Source organism: Trachypithecus francoisi, unplaced genomic scaffold (genome assembly GCF_009764315.1).
Source record: "Trachypithecus francoisi isolate TF-2019V2 unplaced genomic scaffold, Tfra_2.0 Lachesis_group17, whole genome shotgun sequence".
NCBI classification, from domain to species: Eukaryota; Metazoa; Chordata; class Mammalia; order Primates; family Cercopithecidae; genus Trachypithecus; species Trachypithecus francoisi.
Genome location: NW_022681462.1, coordinates 92,018,776 through 92,046,079, shown reverse-complemented (window position 1 = coordinate 92,046,079; position 27,304 = coordinate 92,018,776). Strand labels below are relative to the sequence as shown.

General features: G+C 38.8%; 1 protein-coding gene and 1 long non-coding RNA gene across 8 annotated transcripts in view; one reads left to right on the top strand and one right to left on the bottom strand.

Moving 5' to 3' along the window:
- Positions 1-19,771, top strand: part of LOC117062699 — a 307,705-nt gene extending 287,934 nt beyond the window's left edge. The window contains exon 3 of the long non-coding RNA XR_004428497.1: positions 19,734-19,771. This is a non-coding gene — a long non-coding RNA (uncharacterized LOC117062699). The remainder of the gene's footprint in view (positions 1-19,733) is intronic.
- Positions 19,772-22,311: 2,540 nt separating this feature from the next.
- CYRIA (CYFIP related Rac1 interactor A) overlaps positions 22,312-27,304 on the bottom strand; it is a 113,960-nt gene continuing 108,967 nt past the window's right edge. For 3 of the 7 annotated variants that reach the window (XM_033176506.1, XM_033176507.1, XM_033176508.1), the window contains one exon: positions 25,855-26,221. In XM_033176506.1, coding sequence (XP_033032397.1) covers positions 26,158-26,221 — 64 coding nt within the window. In that variant the 3' untranslated portion in view covers positions 25,855-26,157. Of the gene's footprint in view, positions 26,222-27,304 lie in introns of all 7 variants that reach the window. The other 4 variants (XM_033176510.1, XM_033176512.1, XM_033176511.1 and 1 more) reach the window with 2 other exon arrangements.

The following is a 27,304-nucleotide window of genomic DNA, read 5'->3' as shown; positions in this document are numbered from 1 at the left end:
TTTGTGTGTGCATGCATGTGTGTGTATGTCTGATTGTTGTTGATGTTGTGTTCTGATTCCTTCTTGAATGCACCAAGCTCTTGCCTCTCTTGGAACTGTTGCTTCTGCCCAGAACTCCCCATCTTTGCCCAGCTAACAACTCACTCTTTAGGTCTTGGTTCAAATGTCCTTTCTTAGTCACAATTAATTACTCATTACTTCTCTCATAGAATTATTTCCTTTTGTTTGTGCCTTTCTTACATTTTGCACTAGCGTATGTATTTATTTCATTATCTATCTCTTTGTCTAGACCAGCAATCAACAAACTATTAGTGCAATAAACTGCTTAGCTGAGACCAAGTTGCCAATGGTTAAGAATAGTTTTTACATCTTAAGTAGTTATATTTCAAATATTTATATAAACACCTATGTCATATCCTCAGTTTTGATTCTTTGCTTCATGAGCCCTAAAATATTTTCGTGTTTATCTTTTTTTTTTTGAAACAGAGTCTCTCTCTGTTGCCCAGACTGGAGTGCATCTCGGCTCAATGCAACCTCCGCCTCCCAAGTTCAAGCGATTTTCCTGCTCAGCCTCCCCAGTAGCTGGGATTACAGGTGAATGCCACCACACCTGGCTAATTTTTGTATTTTTTGTTAAAGATGGGGTTTGGCCATGTCTCAAATTACTCCTGGCTTGTCTTAAACTCCTTACCTCAGGTGATCCGCCAGCCTATTTGAAGATAAAGTTTGCTGATCCTGCTCCAGACTGTAAGCTCCAGGAGAGCAGAGACTGTGTCTCTTTTATCTACTCTGCTTCTCAATACCTGACTTGGTGCCTGGCTTGGAGTGTGTGTTTAATATTTGTCTACGGAAAATCAACGTATTCTCTATTCCTTCTAGTCCCCCTAGTGGAAGGCAGTGAGTTTGGTAGAAAAAATTCATGTTACATCCAAAAATCTCATTCGAACCCTGTGTTTACCAGCTGTGGGACTCTGAATTAGTAAACACCTTTGACAGTCAATTTCCCCATCCTTTAAATGAAGTTAATAATTCGAGGAATTAAATAAGGTAATAAAAAATGTACAAGTGATTTGATAAAATGTAGAACGTTTGTTACTATCATAATAATTCATGCTGTTGTGCAAATAGCGATTTATTGTTTTATAGTTTCGTATCCACCTTTCATTGCTTGCTCTGTGATAATGGAGAAGGACCCTGTAAATGTGTCTGCCTTGCCACTTTGGGCAATATTTAGCTCCTTCAGTAGAGGGCGCTGCAGGAACATGTCAGGAGGAGGGCTTCTCTTCTGGATTCTGGATTCTGGTGTACACTTGGAGCGTGGCATTTGGAGGACAGCCACTGGTTCGCAGCCCCATCAATTTTCGGTGGCATCCCTGTGGAGCATATTCTATTAATCTTCAGTGGTACCCCTGTGGCAGATCCCCAGTGATTCTTATGGGCACTTAGGGCTAACTCCCCGGCCTTGCCTGCACCATGACGGGTTCCCAGTTTACCAGTCATAGTGTGGGTAACTGTCTGCCAACTGTGGCCCACATGCACCCCAGAGGTGCATTTCTTGCTTTCCAGTTCCTTCTGTGGGTCTCTGCTCACCTGTGTCAGCCTACCTGTATCTGAGAGGGGTATTTTTTTTTTCTGCCACGTTCAGCCATGGTTCCCTGCTCATCAGCCTCAGCCCGGTATCTGTGGACTAGCTCTAATGTGGGGTGACTTAGGGAACCTCCTGGCCACCCAGCAGAGTGCAAACCCCACCTTCCCAATGAAGGGAGTCCATCCTTTGGGAAGAGACCCTTCCTTCCATGTTTGTTTCTTTTTTAAATGTTCTCCATCAATCTTACGGAATCCTTTCAAGTATTTTTTACTCCTTTATAGGTTAACTGCAACTGTTATAGATAAGAATCCCTTATGTTAAACTTTCTCTGTTCAAATAACCCTATGGTTTCTATTTCCTGACTGGACCCTGACTGATACAGTATTGCTGTTAGTAGTTGTCTAGGAAGATAGACACAAAGCTGGGATTTGGGGATTGGTTTAGTTGTGTTTTTAACCTTGAGTGTAGTGCTGTTTTTTATTTTTGCAATAGGAAGTGAGATGCTAATCCATGACATGCAATGGCATCATGATTGATAGAGCTGTCACCTGTGGCTGAATGTGATGAAATGCCCACTGAGGACATGCCTTGGGAGCTCTAGTGTCACAAGGACTCTAGAGACTGTGGTGTGGGATGGATTCCTCTAAATGTGCTCAAGCAACCACAGAAAGAAAATGACAAGTTCTGGTTCTTTGACTATCAGCTCAAGTCACAGATTGGGAATCAAGGAGCTTCCAAGGTAGTCCTAAAATATGCTCTTACTTCTTATAGCGAAAGGGCTGATATTGCTAAAATCTGATACAAAATTTGTTGTGCAAGTTGCTGAATTATAATGACAGTTGCATTCAGAGTCTTTACAAGTTTCTCATGTAAAAGGACACTTATTGGGAAAGGTTAGGATACTAAAACTTGAAATGAGAACATCTCATTGGACCCTGATGAAACCAATAACACTGAACTTCCAAATTTTTCTGAGTTTCCCTTGACATTGAGATTAGTTGGCCTTTCAGTGCCTTAGGAGACTAGCCTCCCTTTCCTTGATAAACCTTATTATAACCTTACCCAGTGTTAATGCCTTATTGGTGGACAATCAATCTCTTCAAAACCCACCACAACTACCCTTTGTTGCCACTAGACTCATAGCTGTAGCCATATCCCTCTATGTCCAGATAGGAATAGCTTACACCAAAACGGATTGAAATTGTGCAAATAAAAATTGGCAGAAACCAGAGGGACAAGAAGTTGATTTTATGGGTGTTAGATTAAGGAGGATAGAATATAAGAATAGACAGGATCAAGTTCTTTGATATTACTAGATATTCCAGATAACGTGTTTGCTCATGCATCTAGAGGGGTCTTTAAAAGCTTACTTGGTTGGTTGACTGAAACTTGGTCTCAATAGTGGCCTATATTAGGGGTTGATAAACTTCAGACTGTGAGCAAGCTCCCTGATTTCATAAATAAAGTTTTATTGGAACATGAACACAGGCATACTTCATCATTTGAGTATTGTCTATGACAGTTTTCATGCTACAACAAGAGTTGAGTAATTGTGACAGAGATCATGTGGCCTGTAAGCCTGAGAGATTTACTCTGTGACCCTTCAGAAAAAGTTTTCTGACTCCTGGGCTACATTTAATGAGGATAAAATGACATAGTTTCCCTGTATGGTTGGGGAGATATTGTGACTGAACTCAATTATGTGTAATCTGCACATCATTTCCCAGCTATGTTCCATGAGGAGGCTGGGAGTATAATTCCTTCACTAAGACACTGACAAATGCATTACTAAGGGGAGCACCTTTACCCTTGAAAAATTGTGGTTCTTGTCATTTACAGATCAGTCATGAATGTAGGGGATGCCACCATTATGATGTGTTTCCTTATTTTAATGAAGATGCAAGACTCTTGTAGAAAAAGAGGCCAAATGACTGCACTTACCTGCTAAGGACAAAGTGGGGGCCTCTATCATGAAGGGCACCAGGGAAGTACCAGGGCTTGGATTGATTCGGGCCACAGAGATCTTTCATATGACAAAGATCTAGTAGGATATCAACTATTGCTGAATGTGTAAGAGGAAAACTCCTATTATATCTGATTGAAAAAGAGAGAGAGAGAAAAAAAAAACTTGACTTTCATCACCAAAGTGGGCACTCTAGGACTCTTTCCAGAGTTAAGTAAAATCATAACCACAGAAACTATGCATTGAAATGAGACCAGGTCTCCTTGAGAAAAGACTCTGAACCATTTCTTCAAGTACATACCATAAATATTCCTCCAAGTATTTCCAAAAGGAAATGTGGCCATTTACAGGAGTGCATGTGCATTTGTGAAGTAGAAATACTCAGACATTTTGCAATTATTAGGTGTTTGTTCTGAATTGATGTTAATTCCTGGGGACCCTAATAGACACTGTGTCCCACTAATCAAAAATGGTACTTATGGTGGACAGGTGATAGATGGGGTCTTAGCCTAAGTCTAACTCTCAGTGGGCATAATTGGTCCAGGATGCACCCTGTGGGTATTTCCCTTTCTTGAATCTACAGTTGGAATAGACATATTTGGCAACTGGCAGAATCTTCACATTGACTCTCTAACCCAAGGAATGAGGATGTTAATGGTAGAGAGGGCTAAGTAGAAGTACCCAGAACTTCTCTTCCTACCAAGGTAGTAAACTAGAAGCTATACTGCATAATTGCAAAGATTAATGACAACATTAAAGACTTGAAAGAAGAAAAGTGGTGTTACCTACTATCTATTCATTTAACTCAACAATTTGGCTTCTGTTGAAATCAAATAGGTCTTAGAGAATAACTGGATCATGTAAACTTAATCAGATGTTAACTGCAATTTTAGCTGCTATGCCAAATGTAGCATTATTATTAGATTAAATCAATGCAGGTTTTGATACTTGGTATAATGTTATTAATATGGATAATTCATTTATCTCCACCTTAATTTGCAAGGACCATAACAGCCAATTGGTTTTTATCTGGCATGGCTAACAGTATGCTATCACAGTCTTGCCTTGACACTATGTTGATTCTTCTGTCCAGAGTCATTTGACATTCCACAAAGTATCACACACGTCCCCTATACTGATAACTTTGTATTGATTAGATCTCATGGGCAGAAAATGACAAGTATTTTTGATGCCTCAGTAAGACATGTAAACTAGTGGGTAGAGACAAACTCCACAAAAATTCATGGGCCCACCATCTTAGACTCAGTAAAGTTTCTTTAACTATTATGGAGCATCTGGAAATATTCCCTCCAGGGTAGAAAGAGAAGTTGATGGACCTCATACTACCTAGGATGACAAAAGAGGGGCAAAATTTAAAAGTGCATTTTGGATTTTGGAGGCAGCACATATCACATTTGAGTGTGCCATGTTGACCTACTGTCAGAGTCACTTGTAAGACCACCACATTTGAGAGTAAGAAAACAGTAGAAAATTCACTGGCAAGTTCAGTTTGTAATGAGAGTTGCACTACCACTTGTTCCTTATCATTCAACAGATCTGTGGATATTTTAAATGGCCTTGGAAAATAGGGGAACTGTATGGAGCATCTGGAAAGCATCTGTGGAAGAATTACAGCAAAGACTTCTACAATTCAAGTACAAATCTTTGCCTTCTTCTGCATGCAATTATTGTTCTTTTGAGAAATAGCTTCTGGCTTGCTACTGGGTTTCTTTCTACTTGATAGAATCTGAGTACCCAGCCATGACTATTAGGCAACTATGAGACCTGAGCTTCCCATATTCAACTAAGTATTCTCTGACTTACCTAGTGATAAAAGTGTTCTTGCACAACAGCGGTCTAACAACAAATAGCAAATTGTATTTCATAGAGAAAGCTTGGACAAGGCTAGAAGGTACAAGTAGGCTGCATGACCAGGTGCCTCAGACTCTTTCAAAATAGACTCCTGTTGTATCACCTTCTCTCTCTCAATTCATGGCTATGGATTAAGAAAGGAACACCCCTGGGGTGTTTCTTGATCAGCTGACTCAGGAAGAGACAATTCAAAACTGGTTTACAGATGCCAGTACTACTCAAAAGTGGATGGCTGAAGCAACACAACCTTGCTCAGGGCAACCCTAAAGGACAGTGGTGAAGAAAATCCTCCCAGTGGGTAGAGCATAGAGCAGTACATGATTTCCATGATGCCAGAAGTGAGAACTACACTGATTTGTAAACAATTGCTAGTGTTTTGCTGGAGAAAACAGGATTGAAAGAAACTGACAAGGAAGTCAGAGGAAAAGCTATGTGAATGGACTTACCAGCATCAGCATGGACTGTAAAGTTGTTTATATCTAACATGAATGCCCATGAAAGAGGATGTATCCAGTGCAGATGGGGCTTTAAATAATTGAGTATAAAGGAACACAATACTTTAGCAAAAGAAATTTGGTTTCCAGGCTTCAAAGATCCCATTGGCAACCCAAGAGAGTCAAGAGCACCATGAGAATCCCTAGAAAGGGTGGGCCAGTGACAGATTCAATTTGTTTTACTTTCCTGTATGCAAAAGCCTCCAGAGTTTCATGTCCCGGTTGGTGCATCTGCATTTTCAAGCCCTGTCTTGTACAGAGCCTCAGCCTGGAAACTGTGAGCTGGCAGGAGATGTGGGGTTGGCATAGTAAGGAGACACAGAAAATTATAAGTCTCATTATCTCCATATCCCTAGGAGACTATAGCTCTGCTAGGGAGAAAGACACAGAGATCCAAGTAAAAAGTGAATAAAAAAAAATAATTCCTCAGGAAAGGAGTTGCCCTGAAACAGTGAGAAAGTAAGCAGCACAGACAGCCAGAACTATGGCCCTCAGGTGAGAGAAACTCATAGGGGATGGAGGGGTGAAAGTGTTCCTTGGAAGGCAAAGAGAGGGCTTTGGTTGGAGCTGAAGGGGTGCCAGTGTTTGAGGAGGTCAAGACAGTGGAGTTGGGGTGGGTGACAGAAGAGGCAGGCATTAGATCAAGAGTGAAAGCCAGGCTAGAGATCAGGATCATGAGATCAGTGGAGCTTGACACAAGCCCCACAGGTGCCTAGGGCTGCTCCAGCTCCTGACAGGGCACTGACTACCAGCGTGTAAAGCACAACCTGATCGTCTTCAGCCTAGGCCCAGGGCTGTGGTGTCTCCTTTCTGCTCCTAACACTTGATCAGCATTGTCTTTGCATTCTACTCCGAGGCACCCACATTTGCCTGTATCAGTGTCTAGATTTAAGAAAACTAAGCCTCAGAAGACTAAGAGTGACCACAGCTGGAAGTGAACTGTCTTCTTGTAAATTCTAGTTTCTTGACAGAGGACCAGACTTCTCATTTGAAGTGATTATAATGGGAATGTCTGCCCCTTTCTTGAGAGATGACTCCTAATCTTAGGGAGGTGACCAACGCTCACACCTATGGCTGAAACTCTTAGTGACAATATTTTGACCAAATACAGTAGTATTTTGACCAGGAATTCTGGCCAAGCCTGTGGCTCAGCCCTTGGACAATCATTTCCCCTTGGGGAGCATGCTGTCCTGCCTGCTGGTGAAAGGCTGGCACTGGACAACCTGTAAGTGTCCTTCCAGCTCAGAGAGTTTAGGATGCTAGTTCCACGTGCTTTAAAGCTCAGTGTGTACAAAGTGCCCTCTTGGAGGATCCGAAAACAGCAATCTAGGGAGAGTGGTGCCCAGTTTTCTTGGAAGAGATTACCCAGGTCAAATCAGCATGGGAAGAAAAACTGGGGGCTTTTTTCTTCCTTTTGGACTCTGACTTTCACAGCACCAGTCATATTTTAGGCTTCTGAGCATTGGTAGTAGTTGGTTGGTCACAAATACCATAAAAAGTACTGCAGCCCTTGCAGGGCAATGTGCTTGGGAAGAGGCAGATTATGTTGTGTCTGCATCCCAGTTGGGGTACATTCGAATCTGATGCAGCCTGACTCTGGGACCATCCTCTGGAAGCTGAGCTGCTGTCCAGCTGGAGAGTCAAAGTGGCGTTATGGGAGAGGGACTCCTTGGGACATACCATGGATGAGGAGTCTAGTTGACCATCCACAAGGAGATTGTCCTTTCATTCTCATCTCGGATGACCAGATTTATATTTTTGTTAATTGTAAAGGTATGTTGTTTTGGAGATAGCAGAAAACAGGCAGGGATCTGACCCTCCACAGTAAGTAGTTCATTGCCACATACTAAAGGAAAAAGACCAGGATAATGATAGAGCCAGACAACATGCCATGTGAGGGACAATTGAAGATGCAGGAAAGAAAAGAAATGTAGACAGGGCTTAGTCACTGTCCTCAGACCTCTGGGAACAGAGGGTCGCCTTGCTTTGTTTGGCCCAGTTTATATCCATTCCACTGCTTGGAATGTAATGGAGAGTAAATGAATGTTTGAATGAATTAATGAATGGATCCAAACAGCAGAGTCAGACAAGTATAAGGTAAGAACAAGAAGTATTTTGGCTGAATATAAACTCATTAAAAGTCAAAGTCACACAGTTAATTAACGAGTGTTCTTTTAGAGGCATAGACACTCCAGCACTGAGAAACTAAGACATCAGCATAATGACCCTCTCCCAGGAATGTCATAAAAGAGCATTTCTGACCAGCATAGAACCCAGGGAACACATGCCAAGCTGTCACTATCTGGATTAATGCTGATTAAGTTGTGAGAGATATATGTGCGGTGGCCTTGTGGGGTGGCATTACCCTACATATCAAAGCAGGGAAAGGACACTTCCTTTGTGGTTCCATCTCTGAATTTCATGGACATTACAGCTGTGTTTTATCAGTACCTCAAGGTTTTTCCCTAAGTAAAGCACAGACTTGTGAAAGGGAATAAGGGAAGACACAGAAAGCCGGGTGACCACTGCAAGGCTAATTTGGACATGTCATGAATTATAAATTACAGATGAAATATTCCTTATTATTTGCAAATTCTAACTAAATCTATTAGGACTATTTAATTATAGCTATAAAAGTTGTCATCAAAATGGCCTACACTAATACGAACATTAAGAGAAGACACATGAACTCTTCATTAGTTAATTAAAATTCTTAATTTAAGGAAGTAAATGTCATTCTGATAAAGTTAAGTAAATATGGTTTGCCCTGTAGGTTACAAATAAAATCCCCAAAAGAATAAAGGTTTAAACGAATAACATTCTTTCCTTGTTTTGTTCATTCATTCATTCATTCATTCATACAGTGTCCTCACTGTAGTTTAAAATAAGAGGCATGCTATTGAATGTCAGAGCTGGCAGGATCCAGAACAAGGGATGGAACTCAATAAATATCCTTGCACACATTGATGATCATCTACTTCAGTGCTCAGCCATGGCTCAACCCAGGGGAAGAAACACTCTGTGCCAAACACACTTGCATTTTACTAAGGATAAAATACCTCATCTACAAGGGCATTGCCCCAGTGGTGGCGTTATAGACATTATCTGCCATATTTGGATGAGTTGCTCTGTGTAGCTGCCGATAACTCTGTGTTAAGTTGGGGAGTAAGAATGAGAATGATTTGATGTCTGTCTCCGCCGCTACTGTGTATTAATCATTCCTCATAGATTGTAAAATAAGTTTAGAAATATTAGTTCCTGGTTGGGTGTGATGGCTCGTGTCTGTAATCCCAGCACTTGGGGAGACTGAGGCAGGATGATTGCTTGAGCCTGGGAGTTTGAGACCACCCCAGGCAACATAGTCTCTACAAAAAATTTTTTAGAAAAATTAGCTGGGTGTGGTGGCACATGCTTGTAGTCCAGCTACTCTGGAGGTGGAGGTGGGAGAATCTCTTGAGCATGGGAGATCGAGGCTGCAGTGAGCCATGGTTGCACCACTGCACTCTAGCCTGGGTGACAGAGGGAGATCCTGTTTCAAAAAAAAAAGAAAGGAAAAGAAAGGAAACATTACTTCATTAACAGATAACAGTAAAAGCCCAGGACTTGCTGCAGGTGAATGCGATAACATTGGCTCCCGCATGAAACTGAGCCAAACTTAGTAATCCAGCAAGAGGTATTATTCCGATCTAGGGTAGTGTGTCCTCCTAACCAGCCAGGATATCCAGATGCACTTGGTAAAGGATTCTTTTTTCCCCTCTCATGAAAAACTGTATTTTGATTGAGGTGATAGTTTGATACCTCTTCTCAGCGGAAATCTCACCTGGCTTCAATCTTCCAACATCAGGGACTGACTGAAGTCGCACATGCTGCGACCTCTATCAGAGACAGGCAGCCTCATCCTTCCCTCTTTGGATGTTTTAACCTCCAGTCTTCAAAGCTTAGCTCCGTTGTCACATCCTGGGTAGATTTCTTGACTTGCCCCCAACCTCACCCAGGCTAGGTTAGATTTCCCATGTTATTCCTGTTCAATGACTTGTGTTTATCTCTATCACAATACTTATCCAATTGAATCATACTTTTATGCCTCGCCCGCTGACAACTAGCATGTGAATTGTATGACTTTCATAAACCATATTCTTGGCAATTAGCACCTGGTCTTACACTAAGTATAAGTAACTTAGTAACACTACAATGAATGCCTAAGTGCCTGAGCTCAGGAGAAGAAATGAAGGCTGTTTCTACTGAGAGCTTCCTCTCTATCCCATGTCAATGATATTCATGTACAACAACAGGAATTCAGGGATGCTAAACTGACAATCCTCTGAAAAAAATGGTGCACAGAAAACTGTAATTCCACAGTTAGAGTCCTGCTATCTCAAGACTGCAAAATGACTTAATAACAGGTAGTTGAAGTCAACATACCATGCATGGCTGCTTCTCAAACAACCCAACTCTGTCTAAAGCTAGAATGGGACATTTATTAAAAACACTAGCAAAGTCTGTCAATGTGAAACCTTTCATATCCGTAATTCCTGCCATCTGTAACATCTTATGTTACATAAGATTCCCTATTACCAGTAGCAGTGTTAATCCATCATCTGTCTTAAATATTTTTAGATGTTCTTCGTATACTCTACTTTGCTCCCCTTTCTGTTCTTCTAAGTGTATGCTCTTTACTTGTCATAATTAATGTTATATGAACTTTATCATATTAAGAAACTGTCTAAAATTTTTTAGAATGACTTTCCAGTAGAATAGGATGTAATAGTAACTTATATTGAAATCAAAGAAAAAAGAACAAGTCTGATAATTAGGAGAGGCAATCAAGTTTTCCCCTCTAATAGTATAATATTACAAATGTGATTTTCTTACAGGGTTATCATTTTTGCCTAGACAAGAAGTTGCTCTGTCAGGTGAGTGTTACTATTTGTAATAACAGGAAAGAAGACAACACATTTTCAGGAAATTATTAATGTTAATTATTTCAGAATGTATCTGTTCTATCTATTCTTAATTAATACCAAAGTGTTATTTACTCTTCAAGTTCCAGTTTTACATAAATAAACTTAGTCAAATAAATGAGAAAAATATTCATCATTTGTTAAATAAGAAGATACAGAATTATACTCCTATTTCTCGTAGCATGATTATGCTATTATATATACCAAAATATAATTGTCTTCCTTGTGATGTATTCAACTTCCCCTCAGTGCAAGATTAGAAGCAAAGATTGGAAATTATGCCTCAAAAACATCCTTATAAAACAAAACATTATTATTGGCACACTTCGAAAATGCAAGTGACTTTATGCATAACCTGTCATCTAGGTCTCCAGACTCCCTGAGGCAAACATGATGTCAGCTGCAGCTGTGGTCGACAGTTCACGTGCATTGTCAGTGGCCTACTGCTGCAGACTAAATGTACATGTCCTGTCCAAAAATCTCTTTACTGAAATCCTAACCCTCAATGTGATAGTGTTAAGAAGTGGAGCCTTTGGGAGGTGATTAAGCCATGAGGGCAGAGTCCTGAGAAATGGGATTAGTGCCCTTATAAAAAAAAAAGGACCAAGGGAGCTCCTTCGCCTGTTCCCCTTCCAGCACGTGATAATAGAGTGAGAAAGCATTGTCTATGCACCAGAAACTGAGCCCCCGCCCAGACAACGAATCTGCTGGTGCCTGGTACCTTGATCCCAGACTTGCTTCCAGAACTGTGAGAAATAAATTTTGGTTGTTTGTGAACTCATCTATGACATACAGTTATAGCAACCTTAACACCTATGACAACCTAACAACTATGACACCTACCCAGACATTGAACTATCTGCCTCCGCTGTTCAGTTTCCCAGCTTTCTCTGAAGTCAAAGAGGCTTGAGGCTTACTCTATCCATGCACAGGTGCATCTCAGAAGGACAGGGCACAAATACCACCCTCACCCCAGGCAAAGTTCAGTTAATGGAGGCTAGGAAACAGTGGATAGATGCCCTAGCATCAGTCCTTTGAAAAGACAATACTTAAGAGTTTCCTAGGTGGCTCCTCAGAGGGTTTTGAAAGGACTGAGCGCTAGTTTCCCACAGAAGCAACTTGCTCAACAACGCATCTGTTGTCAGGTGCTCCGCTTTCCCTGTCTCACTCCCTCTGTCCTCTTGCCCCTGCTTCCTGGGTTTCTTTCCAAGCAAATGATCTGGGCCTAAGTCCTGGTATCCAACTCTGTTTTCAGGGGAATTCACTATATTAGGCTACACAGAAAACCTTGGTGAATTCCAAAGTGGTAATGATAGTATAGATCACACATTCTGATCATGATGCAATAATACTAACATTAATGACAAAATTAGAATGCAAAGCCCAACAAAATCCTCAACTACTTGGATTTTTTAAATCACTCCTAAATAACACTTAAATGGATAAAAAAATATACAGAGTACAAAACAGCCTGGTAAAAATAATTATGAAATGCAGCTAAATATATTGCCATAGAAAAATGCATTTCCTGAAAGAGATTTCCCATAAACAGAGAAAAAAGCATGAAATAGTCCACAAAATAAGTTATGAAAATAAGAAATAAGAAAGTTAATAAGAGTAGAAAATTTAAGATGGTAGAAAATAAAGATAAAAGTTACTACAACAGGTATATTAATAATTATAACTAATAATCATTGATTGGTTACTACCTACAAGACCTTTATTACATTTTTGTAATTAACAGCCCAACAGTCCACATTAACAGTCCATTAAATTGAGGTACAAATAAAATTGCCCAAGAGTGTACATTTAATAAGTCATGAAACTTAAATAAAAACCTAGGATGTCTGCATTTAAAATATCCCTTTCTCTCTCAAACCATTTACTATTGTCCAATAGCTACTTATTACAACACACACACATACAACCAAGAGTGCACAAATACTTACACACAAATAGATAAATACTATATTTGTCTAATCAAGGTAAATAAAACAAAAAACAAAAATTCAAAAAAGAAAATAGTTCCAAGGAACTGAATATAACCACAAGTAAAGAGAAAATAATTACAAAGATTTTAAAAAGTGTAAAAGTTTTTACTAAATATTTTTAAATGTGGATAAAACGTATCATTTTCTGTGAAAATACAAATCACTGAAAATCAAAAGAAATATATAGACTACATGAACAAGGTTCACAAATGCAGAAGAAATTGAGAATATCGACTGAGAATTCCTCCCCTAAAAAAATGGGGTTGAGAGGGTATTCTTGTTTCAGATTTTCAAACAACGTATATTCTATAGTTTGTTTTTTTTTTATGCTAGAGTGGATAGAAAAAATAAATCTCTGATTCTTTTAAAGTCTCTAACAAAGATTGTGAAGCTGCACATGTGCACACATATATAATATGCTAGTATTAATATGAATACTGATAAAATTGCTAAATAAAACTAAACCAAGGGGAACCCAGAAGTATACACTACTGTATTGTAAAAAATTGTACAGTATGACTGTATAGAATTCATTTCAGGACATATGAATTGTATATATTAGGAAACTAGAAACTTGCATAATTTTGCTCTTGATTACATTTTATTTCATGGGGGAAATGATCTTCCCATTAGATACTTAAGAGCATTTGGTCAAAAAATTATTAATTTACTCAACTATGAAGTTTTCCAGCCTTACTATGGACTGGGTATTACTGGACAATAGTAATAAGGCAATGAGCAACACAGAAAAGGACCCTGACTTCGTGAAGTTTAAAGTCTGGCAGGGAAAATTAATAATAATAAAGCACTTATAGATGGCGTGTGCGTTAATGAAAGAAAAAATATAGTGGATCATGGTAACACATAACTAGGAAGGATGTAAAAAACCTAAGAATTCTAGATGAGATGTCCCAAGAAAGTGATACTTAAGCTAATGCAAAATGATTGAAGAGTTCCAGTTTAAGGAGTTTGAAGCAGGGTGACTGTTACTCAAATCTTCCAGAAAATTGAAGAGGATGAAAAATTTTCTAACTCATTTCTATGAGGCCAGCACTACTCTGATACCAAAACCAGACCGATATTACAAAGATAAGAAACTACAGACCAATATTCCTTATAAACAGATGCAAAAGTTATTAACAAATTTTAAGAAAATCAATATTAAAATGTATAAAAAGATAATAAATTATAACTAAGTGGAGTTAACCTCAGTAATGCAAGTTTGGTTTAACATTCAAAAGTCGATTAATATAATTCACCATATTTTAGACAGATTTAAAAAGAAAAAAATAATATGGCCATTTTCATAGATTCATAAAAATATCGGACACAATCCAGTATGCATTCCTGATAAGTACTTAGCAAAATAAAAAGGAAATTTCTCAAGTTGATAAAGTGTGTCTACATAAAACCTGCAATTAACGTCATTCTTAAGATGAAAGACTGAATGAATTCCCCTAAGATCAGGAACTAGATAGGAATGTCTACTCTTGCAACTTCTATTCAACATCGTGCTAAAGATTTTAGTTAGTGTTCTAAGTTAAAAAGTAAATAAATAAAAGGGATTCCAACTGATGAAGAAAATGTATTCAAAAATTATCTATGTAGAACATGTTACAAAATTAAAGACCTAAACAAATGGAGAGATTTACTACTTTTTAAAAATGGATCGGAAAACTCAATATGGTTTACATGTCTATTCTCCCCAAATTAATATATATATATATTCTAAGGAGCCTCAATAAAAGTCTCAGGAGGATAATTTTTTTGGCAGGAATTGACAAGCTAATTCTAAAATTCATAAAGGAATTGAGAGCATCCAGAACAGCCAAAATTAATTTGAAAATGAACAAAATTGGAGAATTTCCATTATCTGAGTTCAAGATTTATTATCAAGCTACATTAATCAAGACAGTGGGGTATTTATGCTAAGTTATTAAGTTATACAAATAGATCAATGGAATTGACTGGGAACTGGAATTAGATCCACATATATACTGTCAATTTGTATTTGACAAAGATGCAAAGGCCATTCAGTGGAGAAAGGACAGTCTTTAGCAGTTATGTAGGAACTACTGGAATCTGTATGCAAATAATGAAATTCAAACCGTCCCTAACACCATAGACACAAATAGACAAACACCAACACAAATCGATTATGGACCTAAATGTAAAACTGGAAATGTTAAATCTTTTAGAATAAAACTTAGGAGATTATGTTTGTGACATTGGGTTAGACACGATTTTTTAGATACAACTCCAAAAGTGCAATAGAAGAGAAAAAGAGTTGATAAATTGGACTTCATCAGAATCAACAAGTACTGCTTTTCTAAAGCTACTGTAAAGATAATGAAGTGACAACCACAGACTATGAGAAATTATTTGAAAATCTTGTATCTGATAAAGGACTTGTATTCATTACACATAAATAAGTCTGAAAACCCAATAATAAGAAAACAATGAAGACAATAACAAAAGCAGAAGATATGAAAAGACTCTTTACCAAACAAACAAACAAGACATATGAATAGCAAATGAAGTACATCTAAACACCATTCGTCTTCAGCGAAATGCAAATTAAAACCACAATAAGATACTACCCCTACTTATTAGAATGGCTAAATTTAAAAAGGCTGGTGGTACCAATTGTTGGTGAGGCTTTGTTGGCAACTGAAACACTCATACACTGCTTGTGGGAATTTAAAATGATACAGTCATTTTGAAAAGCAATTTTATAGTTTCTCAAGAACTTTAAATATTTTTGCCATATGGTCCAGTCATAGTACTCCTAAGTAAATAAAGCATATGTCCATATAAAACTTACAAATGGATGTTTATAATATCTTAATTTGTGATAGCCAAATAATTTAAATGTATGGATGTGTGAAAAACTGTGTTACCTGCATGCAATAGAATAATAGTCAACAGGCCGGGCGCGGTGGCTCACGCCTGTAATCCCAACACTTTGGGAGGCCGAGGTGGGCGGATCACAAGGTCAGGAGATCGAGACCATCCTGGCGAACACGGAGAAAGCCTGTCTCCACTAAAAATACAAAAAATTAGCCAGTCGCGGTGGCAGACGCCTGTAGTCCCAGCTACTCGGGAAGCTGAGGCAGGAGAATGGCGTGGACCGGGGTGGCGGAGGCAGCAGTGAGCTGAGATCACGCCACTGCACTGCAGCCTGGGCGACAGAGCGAGACTCTGTCTCAAAAAAAAAAAAAAAAAAAGCATTCGTGGCCAGGTGCAGTGGCTCATGCTGGTAATTCCAGTACTTTGGGAGGCCGAGGCGGGTGGATTACTTGAGGTCAGGAGTTTGAGACCAACCTGGACAACATGATGAAACCCCATCTCTACTAAAAATACAAAAATTAGCTGGGCGTTGTGGCAGGTGCCTGTAATCCCAGCTACTCAGGAGGCTGAGGCAGGATAGTTGCTTGAACTCAGGAGGCGGAGGTTGCAGTGAGCTGAGATCATGCCACTGCACTCCAGCCTGGGTGACAAGAGCAAAACTCTGTCTCGAAAAAAAAAAAAAAAAAAAAGTGTTTATGATGAGTGAACAAAATGAAACAGAAAAGAATAAGTATTGTACTATTGTACTTAAAACAATTCTAGGAAATAAAAATGTACTTATAATGACCGCAAGCAGATCAATGGTCATTTGAGAATGGCAGGGGTTGGAATGGGAGAAGAAGATTAAGAAGGGGCATGAGGAAACAGGATAATGAACACGTTTATTGTAATGTGGTTATGGTTTCACATTACGTGTGAGTGTGCATACATGTCAAAACTCACAAATGTATGCATTAAATAGGTTCAGTCTGCTGTTCGTCAATTGAGCCTCAATAAGTCTGTTTAAAAAGTAAGTGAAAATAAATTGGATTAATTATATAAAAAAACAAATTGTATGTATAATGTGTATGTATGTGTGTGCTAATATATACACCTGCCCCACTCTCATATGCACACACTCACTGGCCTGAAAAGGTGTTCATTATATATTTTAAATTAAAAGTCAAGACACATAATTATATGTAGTTTGAATCTATATGAAAATAAGAATTTTTTATTTCATGTAAACAATAATAATAATAAATAAAATATGCCAAAATATTAAAAGTTTTAAAATAATGGCATATTATGGGAAACCATTATTTGTTTTAAAGATATTTTTCTACAATTCACTTATATCAAGCCTGAAGCTTTTCACTGTAGGCCAGTGGATGGGATCAATCCTGAAAGTGGCTTTAGTTATCGCTCCCCTAGTGCAGTGGCTAATCCTCCATCATCTTACTCAGTGCCTAGGCATTCATCGTTGTTGACCCAGGAACTTTGAAGATAACTGGGTTTCACAACCCAGCAAAGAGAGCTATTCTCTAAATAAGTTCACCTTCCATAGTGGAAGCCTACCACCTTATATGTATGTTTATACTTCACCTTGTTGAGGACGATCTCTACCTTCTTAGGCCAACCAGCCCAAATGCTATGCCACCTGGTAATCTTGTCTCTGTGTCCATATTGTATGATTGCATTGGAATACAACTCTGTGGTATATCTGGATCTGTGGTGATGTATCCATTCTGGTACCCCAAGAACTTTAGAGTGGCACAGTCAGCTTTCAGCATTAAAGGTGGCTCACCCTTGCTACCACCCTTAAATTTGACTATTACCATAGAGATCAGTGATGAACATTTGTGATTAGGTTTTGTTATTCTTCCTTGCCCACATGTGTCATTGAACAACAACCCATATCTGAGACCTGCTCTAGCATGAACATCTTGGGGAAATGTTCCTGTTGGAAAATCCTATCAGCATCTTATTGACATATCCTGGGGAGATTTATTCAGGTGAGAGTAGCAGAGTACACTGGCAGTATCAAATACACTAACAGGAGTAACAGGGAGCCAATAGTGTCTGGATGGCCTGGTGCATGGCTGTCATCATTCATGCTTGCTTTGTGAGAACACAAAAAGATGCTCCTTCTTCCAGGCTAGCACAGTCCATGCCAGAATCATGGCTTGGAGAGTAGAGCAATATCCATGACCATGACATCTATTTTGAATCTTACATAGCAGTTCTGGACCAGTGTCTTTGGCAAAGTGAAGCTCCCACCAGAGGGAGATCAGCAGGCAGAACTGCGTTTGTGCAAAAGCACACAAGATCATCTTACTTTGAGTGGTGGGATGGCCTGGGCTTCAGCTCTAAGCGAGATAAGGGAATTCATTTAAATATGCCCTTAGCAGACATTGAATGTTATGCATTCCATTAGATTATGTGAATAGAGAGGTTAAGAGAGAAATTAGACATAGTCAATGCCTTTAAGGAATCCATTGTTCAGGGAAGAAAGCATAAGTAAACACATAAGTGAAAAATATTATGATGAACATCCGTATATAACATGTTTTCATTTATATTTGACTCTTTATATGCTTATTTCTCCCATCTCACTCATCTTTAATATAATATAAATACCATATTATATATAGGTTATATATAAAACTGCATATATATTAAAGTACATGTATTATGTATGTGTGTGTATATAGACAGATCAATAGAGAGAGAGATAGAGAGAGAGAGAGAGACAGAGAGAGAGAGAGGAGAGGGATGAGAACCACAGAAAAGAGTCCAAACTTTTTTGGGATAGGACACAGAAAGGTCCAAAGAAGAAGAAACATTTGAGCAGGGCCTTGAAGAATGAACAGAATTTTATAAGGCATATGAAAGGAAGTAGAATTTCAGGCAGAAGGGGAAGCATTATTAGCAACATATAATTATGAAAAATTTGATGGTATGTGAGAAAACTGTGACCAGTTTTGTAGCATGGGAAAATGGGATACATGTTTGATAGAAGTGAGATAGGAGAATTAAGCAATTTATCTCATAGAAGGCCTTGTATCTCAAGCTATTGGGTTTGACTTAGTAATGTTTTTACAGAATGCCAATGTCCATGAGAAATTATAGATGTTTTGTAAAATATACAAGAGTCTTTAGACAAATAGACTTGAGAATTGATATATATCATATGGTATACCCTTCCATGGAGATTGGCAATATATAAAAAAAAATCCGGTAGTAAAAACAACAATAAAATAATGCATTTAATCTTGTTTCACAAATACTTGGAAATTGATATCTTCCTCTCACCTCACACACTGAAAAGCAATTAACAACTCTGAGAACGTATTTCAGGAAACTTTCTAAAGACATTAGTATAGTCAGATATGTGTCAGCAAAATGAGTGTTGGCTGCGTGGAGAAAAAAATGCAGCAGCAACAGAAAAGGCTGGGTGATCTAGGGAGGAGATGATGATGGTTTGAGAAAATAAAGCAAACCAACTAGGGAGAAGTTGCTATATTTTGAGAGCTCTTTTGAAAAAAATATGTATGACTAAGAGGTGTGGGGCTAAAGAAGAAGGAAGAGTCATGCCTATAAGTTTGGCTTAAATCTGAAAACACCATAAATATGAACACTTAAGGTGATTCCTCGGCCTTTCAACAACTTCTTTCTGCCCGTCTTGTATGACATTCAGAAGTTCCACAAAGAAGAAAGTGGGTTTCTAGCTACCTAGTAACTTTATTTTTAGAAGGAGCATATTGTCTTTGATGATTAGAGTTCTAGAGACAAAGTTGAAACAGCTAATAGGGCATGTAGAATGCGGTATGAAGACTGCTGTTAGGGCGCGACACCTAGGTTGCTCTCCAAGGTGCTGAACCAATTTGTATGATTCTGTGAACTTCGCTGCTTCTGGTGCCTTTCTCCCTCTGAGTGTGTCAAACTCAGCTCTCTTATAAAGTAGTAGCCTTGTCCCAGACTGATGTCCCAAGACATAATTTAACTACTATTTTGGCTTCCTGCCCTTGCTAGGACTAGCTGACTGACTTTTGATCAAGACAACAGCCTGATTTCTCATCTGGACTCCTGGCAGAGCAACCACAAGCTGCAGCCTGCATCCACAGAAGTTGAAAATATCCTGACAGGTAGGTAAATATTTCCTCTTGAAATAAAATTGACCAGCCAAGGGAGCAGATAATTTGTTATCGTGGATAGTTGGTGAGCTGTAGAAATTAATTCTCAGGGTTTGTTTTAGTGTATCAGGTCTCAGGAACCTGAAGTTTCCCATTGGCAGGCAGCCTCTTGGCTACTGGCTTATGTTGAGCTCAGTCTTCTAAGGGACACACTTAGGAAATCAAAATGTAGTAGAAAATGCTTATTTCAAGTGCTATAAAGTGGCCTGTATTTAGTATTAAATAAATTAAATGCATTAGGGACCCAGAAAAGGAAAGATTATCATGTGCTGACATAATTAGGGAAAGCTTCACAAAGGAGGTAGAGAATGACCTGGGCCTTGATGTACACAAGTAGACTTCATATAGACCAAAAAAAGAGGGTGTGCATTAATCACAGCACCATAGGTGTGGAAATGCCCATGACACATCCTAGAGATAATAAATACTCACTTCGTTCAGCCCAGAGCTCCCTATCATCTCTATGCACAGTCTAGCTTATACTCCCACTCACATCTGCATGGAGCCCCACTGCTACTGTACCTTTCCCCACAGTTATTTTATTATTTGTCTCATATAAAAGGAATATATTTTCAAATATATTGACATTTGGAAGAAAATAATTTGATGGACTCGCCCAAGTGCTTTTGATATTTTCTAGAGGCATGTTCTTCAAGGTGTAGGGAGCCTCTTAAAACTTCTGTTCCTCAAATCACAGCACTGCCAACTTTACATCTTGGGTGACTTAAGAATGGCCAATAAAATATAGCTCCCATCTTGTAACAAAGCACATCATAGTGCAAACAAGAAACATTTAAAGATACACAGGAAATGTCGGCAGATAAAACAAATAATCTGGAAGTGTGAGATTTGATGGGAGAAAGTGGAGGACTTCATAGAGAAAAGATTTTCTTTTCTTTTTCTTTTCCGTTTTTCTTTTTTTTTGATGGAGTTTCACTCTTGTCATCCAGTTTGGAGTACAATGGCACGATCTCAGCTCACTGCAATCTTTGCCCCCTGAATTCAAGCAATTCTTCTGCCTCAGCCTCCCGAGTAGCTGGGATTTCAGGTGCGCACAGCCATGCCCAGCTAATTTTTGCATTTTTAATAGAGATGGGGTTTCACTATGTTGGCCAGATTGGTCTTGAACTCCTGACCTCATGTGATCCACCCATCTCAGCCTTCCAAAGTGCTGGGATTACAGGCAGGAGCCACCGCGCCCTGCCAAGAAAAGATTTTCTTAAGTTGAGTTTCTAAAACTGTCTCCAAAGACACTCTTTTAAAATTAAATTCTGAGATTTACCTAAAATTCTACATAGCAGAATTTCAAATGGCAATCTGATGGAGGTATTTTGCAGCACATATTTTCAGACTATCAATTTCCAACAGTTCCAGAATTTTCAGACATTTATGTAAGAGAAATAGGCAAGGAAAGCACTAGAGCATCAAAGACACAACCTCAGGAACCTGATGGGACCAGCACAGAAAACCTCTCTTCTTTAGAGTTTGGCTTCTGAGCAGAAGCACACAGAATAGCCGAGAAATTTATTTATGACGTAAGAAGCACTATGAAGGTGAGGTCAGCATGGTATTGGGCCAGTCTGCACCAGGATTTAGGTATTGGATGGATTATTGTATTTAAAGAATATGAATACCTTAAATAAATTGATCAATACAATTCAGTATCATTTAATCAGTCACTTAAGTTGTGATGGTCAAATACAACATAGACCTTTCAAACAGAAAACACCTAGAAATTCTATCTACACATTGATAAGCCAAAAGGTGAAATCAGGTGTGAAGACAGACTGCAAATATTCACCAGGTTTCACGAATCTGGCTAGCTGTGCTTCTCATCCCCATCCTTTCAAGAGAACCCTGAATAACAGTCAGCTTTCTGGCTGGTATAAAGACTATTCTGAATTGCACATCCATCATCCATCAGTTCCTCACTATCTGTATTTCTCTTGACAGTTACACATATTCTCTCTTCCTTATTTATTCATGTCTTTGACTCTCAACACTCATTTAATTAGGGACACACATATGCACACTCTTCAGGGCCCCTTTTCCTTCTCTTTCCTTCTAGCTTTTGACTCTTTAAATTTGTCCATTTGTCAATTTACAGAAAAATTCCCATTTCTATTTTTTTCACTTTGTGCCACAAATAATCCTAATAATTGTGCCTTTGTCTTTTGCACAGGGCATCATGGAAGGTCTCTCTTGGGAATTCTGAACCACTGCAAGTACACACAATTAGGTCTCAGGTGATCAGCTTCAGAAGTGCAGGGATTAAAAGTAATGGTCTAGGAAAGCCTCAAAGTTGAATAGCTAAAAAAATTATTTCAGGGCTTACATTGTCTGAAAAATATACTCAGTGTAAAACAGGTTATTTGCTGATCTTGCCAAACCCATAAAGTACTACTGCACTCAAAAGAAAGCATACAAGATCATTTATTAGTGTTTCTTAGCATCTCTGGACAAGTAGGGCTCATGCATCTCTAGATATCAATCATGTCTCTGTTCATTTTCTGCCCTTTTTTGTAATTTTCTGCCTTTTGGCTGTTATTCAGGGTTCTCTTGCCAAAATGAACAAAAGACAGCTGCTACCAAGAGTAGCACATTTTGGGTTTTAGTTTTTTTTTTTTTTTTTTCTAAAAGAAATTCAGGTACAAAGAGGTGAAGGGCTGCTGGTGTGGTTTTCTCAGAGTACGTGTCTAGCAAATATCTATGTAGACTAATCATCATGTGCTTATCACCCACTCAACCCTCAGCATCATATAAAATAGAGGTGCATTTTTAAATATATGTACCAAATTTTAATTTTCATTTCACACTCAAAACTCCTGTACAAAAAGAGGCAAAGCAGGCAAAAAGTTACAATGACTTCAGCAAACAACATATGAAAACTTCAAAACAGCTTTGGGTCTGTAATGGCCCTTACAGATGTAGTGAGAAAACTGGCTTCCAAGGTTTTGAACTCTTTAAGACAAAATTTCAATGTTTATTCCTAACATTTAAAAAATATTTGTAGCTGTACAGGATATAAGATTAAATGAGAAATCTCTGAATTCCACTGCACAATTGGATCCCAAGATTGGGAGGCTTAATTTTTCTTTGGGGAAAACATGAAATTATTTTTACTTAAATGTGATGATGCATCAGTAACCTCAGTTTACCATTAATGTCTTAATTTAATGGTGATAACTAGGAACAAATGTTGATCAAGCATGATATTAACTAGTAGTTAAAAGGTAATATCCAAACCTTTCTTTCTGGTTGTTAATACTCCACCCCTAATGATTAGTACATTTGAAGACATCCATTTCCAGTTTTTTTTTTTGTTTTTTTTTTTTTACTACTAATTCCTAGTGGTGCACAAAGAGTTTCTGAGAACAGAGTCATAACGTCAAAGTAGCAGTGCATCTGAGAAACATAATTTTTACCTTGTTGCTTTCCCAAAAATAAATATCTCAGTCATGGAAAACACTGTTTGTTTGAAAACAATGAGACCTCAAATATGAAATATAGTTAACAATGACATTGACACTGTTGCTAGCACTTTCCCCTAAACCACCATAAGTCTTGGACGCATGTGCATGCAGCACACACACATACACACAAAAAAACAAAAACAAAGCAAAAACAAAACAAAACAAAAGCAAAAACAAACAAACAAACAAACCCAAACACAATAATCCATGATTGTTCAATGACTCCTGATGCCGGGAGGACAGCCTGTTAGAATTTGTCTCCCACAATATCTCTGGAGTGGGCACAAAGCCCATCACCTGTTAGTGATCACAGACACTCAGTTAACCTGTCCTTCCAGTAATCAGAGACAGTTCAGACCCTGGACTTCTCAGAATCCATGTACTGCTGAGTCTTGGCTTTGAGACAAGGTGGCCTGGCTAAATTGAGGCAGGCCAGCAGCTCCTTCCATATGTTTGGTCCCATTTGATAGAAAGTCTAATTTAGAGTTATCAATGTGCTCATCTATTTACTCTGAGCTCAATCTAATTTGACAGGTAATTCTTCACATTTTCTCCTTTAGCCAGCTGAGAGTCAGCTGTGGTAGAGACACACGACATGGGTTCAAGTCCCTCATGAGCCCTGTGGTGGTTGGCAAGTCCTTTCCTTTCTTCAAGCCTTAATCTCCTCACTCGATAGAGGGGGAGAAATTGACCCAATGATGATAAACATTGTGTGGTTCTATATTTCTAGTCTAGACAATTGTTGCTCAAGTGTAACAAGTGACTGCCAAATAGAATATCTCTTAAGATGAATATCTCCTAACTTTCCTCAGCTGATATGATCACATATTCTAGCTTCCTCTAGGGTTTAGAATCCATAGGTTCAAAAACATCTTGAAGACCATCTAGCATATTTCTATTCTGATGACAGACCCTCCATCCAAGCAGCTGTACTTCTTCAACTTGAAAATCTCCAAGTAAAAGAGCCTTTTCCTTCTCTGTGGACTGATGTTTAGATGGAGACCAGGGAATCTTTCCTGCCACTTGACTGAACTCCCTTGCTAGAACAACATAAGACAAGTGTTTTTTCCCTTTTCTTGGAGGATCCAAGGGTAGATCAGCTGGTCACTAAAGTCCAGAAAGCAATGGTGTCTTACAGCTCATTCCTGGGATGTTGCAAATAATGCCAAACTCTGATGTACTCAGACTCAACTTCTAGGATTATCATTCACTAAACGTCTAGGTGGCTCCCTCTACTGGGAACAGGCAAGTAACAATATAGACCAGACTGAGGATTTACTTAGAAGGGTTGAATCCCATACCATAGTATGTATTCACAGCCATATGGTATAAAAGGAAGAGCATGGAGTCAAGAGTGAAGCATCCTGGGTTCTAGGCCCGCATGGGAGCCATCCAGTATGACCACACCCTCTGGGTTTCATTTTCCTTAGGAGGTCAGAATCAAAGATTTTCATGGTTCCATTCGAACTAAGCTCTGATCTACAGACAGAATGACTGCAGGCTTTATAATATTGTTCATCAACAAGACAAGGTGAGGCAATGCTTGCTGGATACTACTTCCTAAGGAAGAGGGGCAGAGTCAGTCGTTTTATTGGCGTTAACCTTACAGGCCTCTTGAAGATTGTTTTAATTGCCCATTTTAGAGACAAGGAGGTTAAGACTCAGAAAGCTTAAAAACGTTTCCCAAGATCACACTACGAATCATTAGTAAGGCCAGGAGTAAATTCAGGTGCACCAGAGCTTTCACATTCCAACAAGCTAGCAACAGGGTTGGGGAAGAGCTACTTTTTAAAAACCTGGGAAACAGAAAACATGGATTTTTTTCCCCCTCTAAATTCCCCTATACCATTCTGGCAGCTAATGGAGTACCCTAGACCTTTGTTCTTGTAGGGTCTTCAGAGAACAGGGCTCCTATGAGGGGGTGCTGTGCACCCAGCACTCTGCAGGTAACTGGAAGTTGCTAAACTCACAAATAACTTCAAAACCAGAGCTCCATTTCCCTAATCCCTATAGGTAGAGGGCTGAAGCAGAGAGATGGCTGTCCTGTTGCCTGAGTGCACCTCTGTGGACCTGTCTCCCAGTTCCAAGACAGCCACCTTCATCAGTCCAGTGGCAACAGCACATCTATTTCTGCTGCTCTCCTACTAACTGATTAAAATACAGGAGTTTTTTTTTTTCTTGTGAAATTAAAGGAGAACATTAGAGGGATATAAATCCAAACAGAAAAGGAATATGCTGATTAATAAAACACGTGCAAACAGAAAAGTTGCACGTGTGGATTCCAGTCTGAGGACAGAGAGGGGGTGTGCTGAATTCAGAACACTTGGGTTTAATTCACATGCATTTTTCTTGGATTCCCCTCTTCCTCTGTCAAGATAACAGTTGTGTTTCTTGTAGCTGAGCCGACACAGGAAATCAAATATTTTGTGTTTCTATAAACTATACGTCCCAGAGAGATAACACGTCTAGAATTAAAATACTACCACAAACAATTAGGAATTTTTTATCGTTACAGGTGTTGTTAAAGGACTCCAGTAGCAAAGATCAAAGTCTCTGAATTTTGCCTTTGGAGAAGGGGGTTTCATTTCAGACATCAAAGGTAAGGCTCTCAGTCAATTTATGCTCTGCTGGGTTGAGTCAGTCAGGATACAAATTAAGGTCCATATATTTCAGTGACAAGAAGGAAACGGTTATGTAAATACACAAGTATTAACATCAATCTGTATTAAATTATGTAAACATATACATCTTCTGAGGTCAGCACATAGATCCTCTTCTTGGAGCAGAGCTCTACTGAAGCATTGCTCGAATCTGTTTGGAAGTCGATTCATCATTCAAGTGCTTTGTAGTGAACCTGGACGGAGACAGAATGGTAGAGGTTAGCGGCAAACAGTGCTCTGTGTAAGCTCCGGCCCAACTTTACCTTGGGAAACACAATTGATATGTGGGCTTATTTCTTTGGACAAAAATCCACACTTCAATGCTCAGAGTCATCTCAGACAGATTTAATATTTGATTCTTCCTTCCAAAGGAATTTTGTATTATGGTTATTAAACCAAGTAGATATTTTACATAATCAAATAATTACACAGAGGAGATATGAGCGGTCTCATTTTCCAGGGAGGTGGATTTCACAGGATTGAGTGCAGAATCCTGACCATTGAGGCTGCCCCTGCTGACTCACAAATTTCAGAATAGAGATTTGCATAGCAACATTGCCCAGAACCTGAATGTTTATGGTTCTCCACTTTCCTGGCAATGCTTAATTAACCTCATTGCCACCACAAGAGGGCACAAATCCAGGTAAGCAAACCCACAAAAATGGTGCAATCTGCAGCCTCCCAATAGCCAGGTGTAGAAATCATTTATGCAAAAGAAAGAAAAGAGAAATAACACGTAATAAAACTTTGGCCAGGTCGTGGGCACTCCATGTTAAGTTTCGTGTTACAATAACTTTGTAAAGGTAAGGTTATTGCCTTCATTTTATAGAAAAGAAAACTAAGATTCAGAGAGGTTAAATGACCTATTCCAGATCACAAGGTTACTGATTTGAGATTTGTGATTTCTGATTCAAACCCATATTTTACTATCTGGAAAGCCTGTTCTCCTCTGACATCATCACAGTGCCTCCAGGAGGCACAAATTCTAACAAATCAGATGGGACTCATGGCCTAGTACAGGGTTTTGCTTGATTGAATGAAGCTGGAAAGCTCAACACATTCAGAAGTTAAAGCTTTATTCCTGTGTATAAAAAGTCATCCTGGTGTGCAATGGACACCAGGAGAAAACCTTGATTTCTCCCATAGACTCTGGAAGGCTCTTATATTAATACTGAGTCTCTTCTAAAGGATGATGACTTAGCAACTCAGCAAAACAGCATCAACCTCAGGGTCTATTTTGTTCATTTTATGTATGTCTCAGTTTCTTCATTTATTAA